This window comes from Prunus dulcis, unplaced genomic scaffold (assembly GCF_902201215.1).
Source record: "Prunus dulcis unplaced genomic scaffold, ALMONDv2, whole genome shotgun sequence".
NCBI classification, from domain to species: Eukaryota; Viridiplantae; Streptophyta; class Magnoliopsida; order Rosales; family Rosaceae; genus Prunus; species Prunus dulcis.
Genome location: NW_023010021.1, coordinates 31,806 through 44,140, shown reverse-complemented (window position 1 = coordinate 44,140; position 12,335 = coordinate 31,806). Strand labels below are relative to the sequence as shown.

The 12,335-nt window shown below is 39.1% G+C and overlaps 1 protein-coding gene across 2 annotated transcripts; it reads left to right on the top strand.

The window, feature by feature from the left end:
• Positions 1–7,541: 7,541 nt before the first annotated feature.
• On the top strand, positions 7,542–11,788 carry LOC117612561. Of its 2 annotated transcripts, none has more exons than XM_034341248.1 (7): positions 7,542–7,677; positions 7,779–8,072; positions 8,274–8,848; positions 8,964–9,227; positions 9,336–9,545; positions 9,652–11,271; positions 11,411–11,788. In XM_034341248.1, the coding sequence occupies exons 1-6, from the start codon at positions 7,554–7,556 to the stop codon at positions 9,784–9,786; spliced, it is 1,602 nt and encodes a 533-aa protein (XP_034197139.1). In that variant the 5' UTR covers positions 7,542–7,553; the 3' UTR covers positions 9,787–11,271; positions 11,411–11,788. The 2 variants fall into 2 exon arrangements, with proteins under 2 accessions (XP_034197139.1, XP_034197140.1); XM_034341249.1 differs by having other exon boundaries at positions 9,652–11,365; positions 11,461–11,788.
• The last annotated feature ends 547 nt before the right edge of the window (positions 11,789–12,335 follow it).

Genomic DNA, 12,335 nt, shown 5'->3' with positions numbered 1-12,335 from the left:
TCTCATCACGACCAGAGGTAGAAGCCTCCGGCAGGGGATCGGGGGTACCAAATCGGGTACCATCTTTGAAGACTGCGGCTAGCGGAAGCGGCTGCCCCGTCATCAGCCCCTTGCCGACGCCATGAGCAGGAACGGAGTTCACCTCCTCACCGATATTTCGAACATCGGTGTCCTCTTGCCCCTCGGCATCAAAGCTCACGGCCAAACTAGATGTGTCCCAGCCCGATGATAACTCTTCATCAAATGCGTTGGGCTCACTGCCGAAGGAGGACTCGCTAGAAGACATCTACAAGAAAAAGGAAAAAGGGTGGCTAAGGTTCTGTAATGAACTACCCTACCGATTTCTAAGCCACTACCTACAGTCCACTAGACTACAGAAAGAAATCCTATGTTACGATCGGCAAGCCTACGCCATAAGGAGATACCATCAAATAAAAAGAGTTGGGAGTACCGAACGGTATCTTACCTTGGGTGTTGTTGGGAGCTTGGTTGCTGGTAAACTGCTTGAGAATCGCCTCGATTGCCGTTCAGACGCTTCGGTAATCGCCTTAATTGCCGATAACACCTTCGAAAATCGCCTTGGTTACCGTTCACAATCTTCTGAAATCGCCTACGCAGAGCTCTCGCGTCACTCTCAAATGCAAAGTGAGCTCTATGTCCGGAACGATCTCTATTTATAGGGAGAGGGCTGCAACGGTACGCCTGGGGAAACCAAACGGCTCATAATTACAGCCGTCAGACGTCGCTTCGCTGGCCACGTGTCGCCCGGTGGATGGTGATGTCAGCTGCACGCCTGGTACAGAAGACGAAGCGTCTCTGCACGCCGGGTGCAGAAGGCGAAGCGTCTCCACGCGCCAGGCACGGGAAACGAAGCCTCCCTGCCTTACACCCCTCTCAGCATCGGCGACCCTTCACAGATCTCAGGGGAACCTTCCACAAACAAACTTGCCGAACGGCATGGCATCTATGAACCCTCAGGATGGAACCAAATTCCCTTCCGAAGAACCTTCGGAAGAGAACTTGGGGGACTACTGTTTATACCGTATATTAACGACCAATGACCACCTGACACGTGGACGGAAACGACAACTTGACATCAGAGGCCCTTCGGCAGATCCCCTACCGAATCCTACACTTCCTGACACTTTTGACCTAGGACACGTGTCATGCTCACGACCAGCTCCTACAGTCCCACATCGGAAATATGAACATAATGCGCGCCTCCCCAGGCCTATATAAGGAGACCCCTATTCCCAAAGAAGGGAGACAGAGAAAACCAACGGTACGCTACCGCTTGATCTGTAGTCTAAACTTTACTAAATCCATACTTATTTAAGCATCGGAGAGCCTTCGGCCGGTACCGCACCGGTACCCCAAGGTCTTACCGAACGTTCCCTTTTTGCAGGAACTTGATCTTCTGAAGGCTAACTCCCTTCCGAAGACACAATATCACTAAGTTGGGCGAATCACGTGTCAAACCACTTTTTCGCATCAACAGCATGTAACTCAAGAAGAACTCCTTCTCCTTCCTTCTCTGGTTGTAGCCTTGAGATTGGCAGAAGATAATTTTTGTAGCTGAGTTCTATTGTGAGTTTTGGTGTTGGGAAAAAATTAATTCCCGCTCTATAGAAATTGTGAAATTACACATATTTTGGTGGAAATTAAATTCAAGAATTTGATGTCCAAATTTCCACCTTTTTTTCTACGCGTCAAGTAATAAATTTTGCACTTAAGTTGCCAAACAAGGGAATTATCAATTTCTCCATTTAAATTCCCCACTTTTAACAAAATTCTGAGTTATTTTTCCTCATCCAAATTGAGGGTTAGGGTTTTGCATGGAATTCCTACTTAACTTGTTGAGGAATTTAGTGTGAGCCATTTTTGGGGCACTGGTCATCCATAACATGGGGATGTCATCCCACTTTGATGAAGTAAAAGCTGTAGTTCATGCTTTGAACCTTAGGCAATGAGAACTGGAGAACTAGTGCCATAAGTGGTGTGACCTTGTCCTCACCAAAGGAGCTACTACCGACGACGCTGAGTGCATGGTTGAGGCAGCAATAAGATTGTCCCGTAGTGCCTTTTATGCTCTCTTTAGTCATTTCTAATCCTCTTGGTGAGAGAAACTCCTTAAGGATTCATGAGATTTCGGAGTGCTTTAGAGTGCTTTCGGAGTGCTTTGGAGTTTGATTCTTAAACTCAGGCAAAAGGGTGACATCATCCACTCTCTTCACAGTAGTTCATGCCCATATGGAGCTGTTGGAACGAAAAACCACCTACACGGGTCACAGAAAATTAGGTGATTATTTAGATCACTTTACCTTGTTTGCATTTAAAAACAAAAAAAGTTATTTGTAACTAAATAAATATTTGAGATAGGGAGGTGAAAATCTAGTTGCAAAGCATATTCATTTACAACAATTTGAGGTTGGCTTTATGGTAACAAACAGTACAATTCAAATGAGTTCGAACAAATATTTTTTTTCTTCGTATATTGTTATGGCTATCCTAAACCAAGTAGAGGATCCGAATTCATCCTACAATACTATTAAAACAAGTTATCCAAATCCAATAGACAGTTAAATTAAAACATATCAAATTAGACTCAAACCAGAAATAGAAAACTTTTGGCCTTTGAGCGCTATTTCTATTTCGAGATGCTGATTCATTTGTTCATCTTTTCTACATTAGCAGCCATGACATTGAAATGCCCAAAACCAGTATGTATTCGGGCGAGGAAGAAAAGAGGAGAAAAACACTTGCCACAGACAAAGTGCCTGCCAACTGCTGAGAGATTTAGACATTGTGAGTTGTTGTGTTTTTAATTGACACAAATTAATATGCAATCATCCAATTAAAAATACCCGCAAGTGCACGAATCTATTGAGGTATAGATTTTGTAAGTATGGGTCGATCCCACGAGGAACTATCGGCTTACTACAAGTTTTAATTTGGGTATGTAAAGAATACTTATTTAACACAACACAAAAGCACAAACCAAATTGGAAACTAAAAATGAGTAAAGAAAGGTAAAAAAAAAGAAACAAACAAACAAGAAACCAAAGATAAACACAAATTTCACGTTCGACCTCTGTCCAGTTTTTGAACTATAACTTTCCAACCGTTTGTCCAAATTTCACGTTCTTTATATGGTTGGATTCAGCACAGAAAAAAGGAAGAATTTAACATGGACTAAAATGAAAAATGAAAAGCGGCAGGTGATATGAACTGTGGCAACCGGTTGTTTTTAGGCAGATTCGTTTCTCTGTTTTTCAGTTTCGACCTCTGTCTAGATTTTGACCTATAACCGTTTGTCCAAATTTCACGTTCTTTATATGGTTGGATTCAGCACAGAAAAAGGAAGAATACAAAAATAAGTAAAATTCAGTGAAGAAAACATATAACATTTCAAACACACACACACTATTTGGGGGGGAGGGGAGGGGGGTTTGATTTGATTCAAGTAACCTAATTCTAATGCTTGAATGTAACCGAACTCTAATTTTAACAAGAGTGAGATGAAATCAAAATGTGAAATTGATATGTAACAAACACTAGGGGTTCGGAATCCACCCTAAACAATCCTACCCATGTTGATAGACACTCAAGTGATGAACTCTAAATGTGTTGATGAAGCTGTTTGCAATTAAGACCGGGTCTAGTGGCTTAAGGTGCATTGATTCTCTCTAATATAAGTAAAGTGTAGGGCTAGTGCTACAATACTTGTGCCTTCCCTATAATCAATCTAGGTGTGCTTAGTACTTCGATTTAATTACAATAAAAACCCATTAAGTTGAAAGAGACTATGAACATCACAAGGACCCTAATAGTATAATGTTTACATTAGGCATTCAAGAAACCAATTCACATGGATGATTCTTACTTCATCCATTTGTTGCTTAGGAAGACATGATGGTACATATAATCCCAACAACCTCAAGAAGCATGCTTTTCAAACTTGATCAATCAAAGAAAAACATACATCAAGGATATATTATTTTGGTGAATGAGAATTCATCAACAATATCTAGAAATTCATACACTCAAACATCAAAATAATAGAGTATTCATGTTTAGGGCTTCAACCTAAGCCCTAGCTATGCAGTTTAGTTCCTCTACTTATTTCAAACACAAATTCGAAATAAAACTAGAAAGAGTTTACAGATTTTGTGAAAGTGATGGAAGCTCAAGGTCTTCAATGGTGGAAATCTTCTTCTCCTTCTTGCTTGGCTACCCTTGTCTTCCCCCTCTAGCTCTCTAGCTCCAAAATCTCCTCCAATCTCTGCAAAATTGAATAATCCGTTCAAATGTGGTTGATGCCTTCTCTATGCTCCCCCTCTCTCTCCTCCTTTCCAACTCACCCATGAATATTAAACTCATTCTTCTTCTTTTTTTTTTATGTCATGATGGGATTTTTGGTTTTTGTCTGCTCTTTGTCTCAGAAAATTGCACTCCATCAAAGTAATTTCTTGTTACCAAATGGTAACAAGAACAATCAAGATGACATCATGGAGGTAAAAACTGGCCCAAGACATATCTCTAGAGCTGTGGTAACATGCTGGATCAGTTGGATAGGCTATACTTGTTCAATGGAGCTCAAACTCGGATATGTTGTAGTCAACATCCATTGGAACAAGTTTCATGAAGATCGTCACCTCATCCGTGCAACGGAGCATGTTGATCCAAGGCCAAGAAGTTGACCTACAAAAATGAACAAAAACAGAATTTATAACCAATATTGCATTTTTAGCTTATTTTCATTCTAACCAAGGTAAAGTCTATGAAAACACAAAAAGGAAGTGAAAAGCTATAAAATGTCAAGAACTAACTCAAAATAATGGGTGAATAACATGATAAATCATGTGTAAAAATGAACCTGACATGAGTTTTGAAAATAAAGAGGGGAAATAATAAATAATACACAACATTCATTCAATATTGAAATGTTGGAAATAAACAACATTCACAAGGATATGATAATCGAAACAATATTAACAAGGATGCAATCTTTGGTGTTTAAGGGTGGGATGTTTCAGACTGAAGGTAAGTAGGTCGTTGATAGGTTTACGACCTTCAAAATGCAGTTGTTGACGCTCAAAAATCGTTCGGCATCTTTAGGCCCAACTTAGTGATGTATGTACCTTCGGTATGCTCCGGACCTTGGCAGAGTGATCGATCTGCAAAATGAGAGCGATCTGTAAGGCCTAAGGCACCGGTGTGGTACCGACCGAAGGCTCTCTGATGCTTAAGTAAGTATGGAGTGAGTAGTAATCTAGACAGAATAATGGCTAAGTATGTCGAAAGCTCCAGTTCCTTCCATTTTGGGATTTGTGCACCTTTTATAAGTCTCGGGAGATGTGCATGTTGTGTTATAAAAAAGTTGAATCAAATCTAGGTGTATTCAAAAGGTCATATATTTGGAAGGATTTCATTAAGTGATAAATTTTTGTAGGTTTTAAGGTGAGAGCTATAAATAACAAAGACCATAACAAATCCAACCTCCCCCAAAAGTATTTCATCAGATGTTTTTCTCTCTCCTTAGCTTTTCTCTCTGCAACAAAAGATGAACAGCCTCCTTCCTCTATCTGTGAAGGTATGCTCCCTATTGGGTTAGGGTTTATGCTTTGTTACTAGGGTTTATGCTTGTTACTAGGGTTTATACTTGTTTTCCTTCTAAAATATCTATATACCACTTTATAAGAATTGTTCATTGAATCACTGGATAGGATAGGAAATAGAAATATAGTAACTGAAAACCTTTCTATAATCGAAAAAAAAAGAGACAAGTAGAGATAAACAGTAACAAAAAAAAAAACAAAAAAAACAAAAAAAACAAAAACAAATGGCCGAAAATTAACTACAACTTTTAAATGATGTTTTAGAAGCCTAAACGACCTCAAAAGCCCAAAATCCATCATATGTCACAGCAAAGCAGTGAGTTTGACCCGTGGCATCATCGCTTTTCAAAAAGGTATCATATATCCCAATCAAAGCTCAGACGCCAGATCTGTAAATTCCTACTGCGCCCTTTTTCCATTCTTCACTCCAATTCTTCTTCAATCCAGTCAACCATTTGTTCTATATCATTCATGTTTGTATTCAACATAAGATGTCCTTGTTAGGATCTATGGTTGCTGATGTGCATTTTTTGGGATCAACGTTTGTAGTTTTGTATATTTTTTATGCTATATTTGTGATTGACATGATAAATTCATAGTTGCACCACTTAAATGGAATTTGAAAATACATTACCAGTAAATGGAAAAGGGAAGAGCAAAAAAGATTACAATGCTTGGAGTGTGGAAGAGAATAGAATGTTGTTGCAACTCGTGGTTGATGCTGCAACCCGTGGATGACGTGATGCTAATGGAATGCTAAGCAAGGCAACTGTAGAAACCAAAATACTCCCCAAGATTAATGAAAAACTTAGGAGTCACAAAACCTATTCTCAATACTAGAGTCGGTTGAAGTACTTTAAAAGAGAATACCAAAAATATTCACAGCTTCTCCGTCACAGCTCTGGGTTTGGGTGGGATCCAACAACAAAGAAATTCACCGCTCCTGAAAAAGTTTGGAAAGACTACTTTAAGGTTAGGTAATTAAATTTTCTTTAAATAATTATGTTTGGTAACTTGAATACATAATTATGTTAAATTATTATTATTTTATTATTTTTGTTATAGTCCCACCCAAAAGATACAAGTATTCAAGCAAAAACTTATGAGGACTATAAGAATCTGCAAATTGTAATTGGGAATGCAACTGCTATTGGAAGAAACTCATTAGGATTGGGTGATGATACTGATGCAAGAATTTTTAGAGTGGAAGATAGGCATGTTGGAATAGATGTTATGAATTTTGCTTTTTATTTTATGTTGTTTAAAATTTTATTTCATGTTGGTACAAATCAAGTATCAGAACATCTCTTAAAATTGGATCACCATTAGATACATTGACAACAATGCTACTATATAAAATAATTTTACTTTGTATACTTTCCATCTTTTTTTTTTTTTAAATTTCAATTCATGCACGCTACTATCAATGCTACCATATAAAATAAGCATTGACAGCAATGCTACTATCAGAACATCTATTGAGGTTCGATTGTTTTGTTGTTTGTAAATAATAGTATGATAATTTTGTGATTTTTTTTTTCCAAGGTTGTGGCTTTCATGACTAATTATGTGGCTGTTAATATTATCGAGATTACCAGTTGGCTATTCATGGCTAATTAGTTGGCTCTTAGCATTTGTTTTTTTAAAAATATGTTAAAGAAATTACAGAAGTCTAGAATATACAAATCTTAAGAAAGTTTATTAAAAAATTATACAAAAGTTTTCTGAAAGTCTATCAAGTTCTATACGAATTCTAAAAATTCCATCATGTTTTATGAAATCTGATACTTAGACAAAATCTTTTTAAACGCTTTATAATCCTAACTGAATACACTCCCCTTGAAGGAAAGAAACTTACGAGAGGGGCAGTTCCTCAAAATAACAAAAGAAAACAAAAAAGCAAGGCATGATAGGAAGTGGGTGGGATCCACACGTATGAGTATGACTCAAGCCAATGCCATGTATGTTCATCAAGACTTGGGAATCTCTTTTTTATCAGAAGACTTGGGAATCTTTGTGATCAAACACAAGTCAAAAAAAGCAGTGTGGCTTATGATTGGTGAGTGAGTTTGTTTGTAAATACAACTTTCACTGCTCTCTGCTGCTTCTTCTCTGAAGGAAAAGCATTTGATCATCTTATATTCCAATTTTCCAAAACAGTTGAAGGAGGGATGAGCAGAAATATGAGCACAACAGAAGAATCAGTGCTTGATTTGCTGCCCAAGTTCAGATTCCATCCCTCTGAGGAGGAAATGGTGAACCTTTTGAAGAATAAGGTGGAGGGCCAGGACTCCCAAGCCATGCCTGATGAAATCGTTGACAAGCCTTGGGATTTACCTGATAATGAATCTATCCAACTTTTTTGTCGCTTCTTGAAGAGGATGATGCAGGGCAAGACCTCCCAATCCATCCCTGAAATCGATGTCTACAAGTACGAGCCTTGGGATTTAGCTGGTAATCCATTAATCTGTCTCAATTTCTCTTCACTGCCCATTTTCACATTTCCAAGGTATATATGATGTTTGTTTATACATAATCTTGATCAATTATCCTGTTTTTCTCATTTCCAATTTACAATTTTGTTCAATAATTTATGCTGTTGTGAAATCTTTTGTTTTGTTGTTCATTACTTCAAGACTTGCTTGCATTTTGCAGAGCTCATGTTCCCAGACTCTCCATATCAACCTAGGGCCTGGTTCTCCTTCAGCCGACCTGATTACAAATATGCCAACAGTACTCGCTGCAATAGGGCCACAGGGAAGGGCTTCTGGAAAATCACAGGCAAGCCACGACAAGTCAAGTCTCGACAACTCCCCAAATCGGTCACTTGCAAAAAGAGGACCTTGACCTTCCATGAAGGTCGTGTGTCTAAGTCCAGGAACACCGGCTGGGTCAGGCAGGAGTATTATCTCACTCCAACTGACCCAGGTTCTAATCCCAATCAGCTGAGTGGCTTTGTTCTCTGCCGCATGAAGAATAAGTCAACTGACAATGAGTCTGATAATAAGAAGCAGCAGGATGTTTCAATCTGTGTTGAATCAGCTGATCCTGGTATTGCTGGCTGCATGGCCTCTAATTCTGAGCTTGATCAAGCTGCTGGAATTCATCTGATTCCGGAGGAACATCTGACATACAAAGAGCTAGAACATGTTCTCCTTGGAAGTGGCAATCAGAACGATGGTGAACCTAATGGCTTAGTTTCATCTGATTTTGATGATATAATTCAAGAGGTGAGAATTAATCTGCTTTTTGAAGATTTCTGATGTAAAATTGGAAATGTGGAGCACACGAAATATATCAATAACTTAATGCTTGCTTGCTTGTTTGTGATTCTTAATCTGGCAGCTATGTGCTAAGGGAGGAGAGTATCTGGATTCACCTTCTCCTCCTGAGCGGCCTCACCAACACCAGCTACCTCAGCTGGGAAATGTTCCTGTTACTGGTGATTACATTGGCTCTAATTCTAATAACCAAGCTGCTGCTATCAATCATATGATTCCACACCCAGAAGATTTTCTGACCTACAAGGAGCTAGAACATGTTCTTGGCATTTGCAATCCTGATGCTGGTGAACCTGGTGGCTGTGTTTCATCTAATATGCTTCAAAAGGTGAGACTTTTTGAACATTTTCTGATGTGAACTTGTTGATATGGAGCACAAGAAGTATATCAAAACTTATCACTTGCTTGTTTGTGATCCTTAATCTGGCAATGGCAGTTATGCGCTCAGCTAGGAGAAGAGCTGGATTCACCCATTCCTCCTACTGATGAATGCAGTAGCTGGCCATCTCCAATTGGGGATAATGATTCTTCTCTTCCAAACAAGAATAGTATTCCGACCAACTATGACAGTAAACCAGTTAGCTATGACAGTAAACCAGTTAGCAATACCGCCTCTAATTTCGAGAATCAAACTAGGATTTCAGAGGTGAGAATCCACATGCTCTTTGAAACTTTCATATACATAATTCTTTATATGGAGCACAAGAAGAACACGGAAACTTAACACTTGCTTGTTATGATTCTTAATCCAGGTTTATTCTCAAGCAGAAGAAAATCTGGAATCGTTCTTTCGTCAATTTGAGCTAGAGGGAGATTTTCTGCATGCCAATAACTATATTGGATGCAATGAGTCGCAATCTGCGACTCTTTTCCCACAAAGTTCTTGAATAACAGATACATCATAAACTCTTTTCAATGACTACAAAATACCAAAATCATTGGAAAGGGTTTATGACGGGTGTGGGAGGGATTTTCGTTCCCAAAGAACAAGGAGTAAAAGACCACACCCTGCAAAACAATACGGAGTAAAAGACAATACAATAGTCAACAATAGTCAACAAATGGATGGAGATTAGACCATTTGATGCCGAAGTTAGGCCCAGATAGTCAACAATAGTCGATAAATGGATGGAGACAGACCCTTCGATGCCTAAGTTAGGCCGAGTGTTTGTAGTCAACAATAGTCAACAATAGTCGATAAATGGATGGAGATAGACCCTTCGATGCCTAAGTTAGGCCGAGTGTTTGTAGATAGTCAACAATAGTCAACAATTGTCGACAAATGGATGGAGATTAGACCCTTCGATGCCTAAGTTAGGCCGAGTGTTTGTAGTCAACAATAGTCAACAATAGTCGATAAATGGATGGAGATAGACCCTCGATGCCTAAGTTAGGCCGAGTGTTTGTAGTCAACAATAGTCAACAATAGTCGATAAATGGATGGAGATAGACCCTTCGATGCCTAAGTTAGGCCAAGTGTTTGTAGATAGTCAACAATAGTCGACAAATGGATGGAGATTAGACCCTTCGATGCCTAAGTTAGGCCGAGTGTTTGTAGGAAAACAATAGTCAACAAAAGGATGGAGATTTCTTTACGGGAGTGTTGGCCAAAGACCCTTCAATGCCTAAGTTAGGTAGTGTGTTTGTAGGAAAACAATAGTCAACAAAAGGATGGAGATTTTTTTAGGGGGGTATTGGCCAAAGACCCTTCGATGCCTAAGTTATCCCCGTAGATATTTTGCTTCCTCAAGTGGAGCCACAGTGACGCTGACACTGAAGTACTCCATGGAAAGATTTTCTGTATTAGCTATTGGAGAGAAACACAACATTTTATTTATAGGAGAATATCAAAGGGGACTTATAAACCACAAGAGTCCTTGGAAGAATGTTTCTCCAACTCACGTTATTGTAGACAGTGATATTCTCCTACAAATAATTCAACTGTGTTGAGTAAAACACTCACAGTTGTCTAGGCTTTGGAAACTTGTTCGTAGTTACTAGTCTGTCACAGACGGCAAGGGTTACGTCTCTTTGATGTGTGTGTAACCCAGAAAAAGAAAGGAAATGTGTTCCAGCATCCCCAAAATTATAAAGAAAGACCAGCAAATGAAATTGGTTGAAATGTTATCAGAACTCTCTACCCTTCTCTGAATGCAATGAGTACAGACGAAGTAAAGATGTCTTTTCTCAGAAGCAGTCTTTTGGAGATGGTAGTACTTCCTCTATCAAGACAAACTACAGATATTCCTCAGATCAATAGTCTTCTTCAACTAGGATATCTATCCTACAACTAGCCTCCGCTCACGTCTTCACTGAACACATGGGAGGTGCTCCGAGAAGAATCCGAGTGCAGAGTAGTATCACAAGACAAGGTGAGAAAGAATCAAGCTGAGAACAGGAAAGAACCCTTTCTTTCTCAGAGCAGTTAAATGAAATATGTCACAATGTAGCTTTGACATTGAGGAGGTTATTTGCTATTCTCACTCAACTGAATTTCATTTATGTTTGCAGGTCTAGGAAGCTGTAGCTCATTGTATTGTTGTTCATACTGTTTAAAGCAGGCATGGAATGGGCAGCTGGCACCAAATGCAAGGGTTCTTTTACTTTCCTGAAAGCATCTCCTTCATGCCATAAACCAAGTCCTCCCATGGTTCTATAACAGGCTTGGTTTTGTTCCACGGTTGCTATCATTATAGAAGTGGCTCTATACAGAAGCTTCTGCTACATGGCTTCTGGAGTCTCAGTTTAATATGTTACTTGTCATGGATTTGTGAGTACTTCAAAGAAATTCTTGACTTGTATGCTCCTCTTTCCTTGGCTTTACCACACCATGCAGATTCAAATGCCTTGGTCATTGGGGAAGCAATAAATTTTGTCTTTGGGAAGTAATTTAACAGATTTTTTGATAGATTTAAGGATAAAGTTTAAGCGAGACACTAAAACTAGTTTCATGAGACCAGATAGTCAAAGCAACTTTTCGAAGGCAAGTGAGACAAACTATTGAATTGAAAATAAGGATGCCTCTTGAGTCTTAACAGATTATTGCACAAACTATACTCAGATCATATAAGCTTACAGTGTGTGTCCGTAGAAAAGTTTATACAAAACTTGCAGAAGGCTGGCAAGGATGGGAAGAGGTCAAGCCCCTACTTGAAAGAATTAAAGAAGCTGACTGTGTCATTGAGGGCCTGGATAAAGTCATCAATATCCTCGACAGTGTTGCATGAGTGAAGACTTGCCCGTGCACTTGCACTCACTCCTAAATGCCGATGAAGGGGTTGCGCATAATGGTAATCTGATTGGATAGCCATTTCTTGCTGGGATCACATAACTCACTATAAGCTATTTTATTAAATCTCATTTATGTTCCTTCCATACCTGTTGGTCAAGAAAAGTTGCCAGATATGTAGGGTGTATATTTTCGACGTTGAAAGAA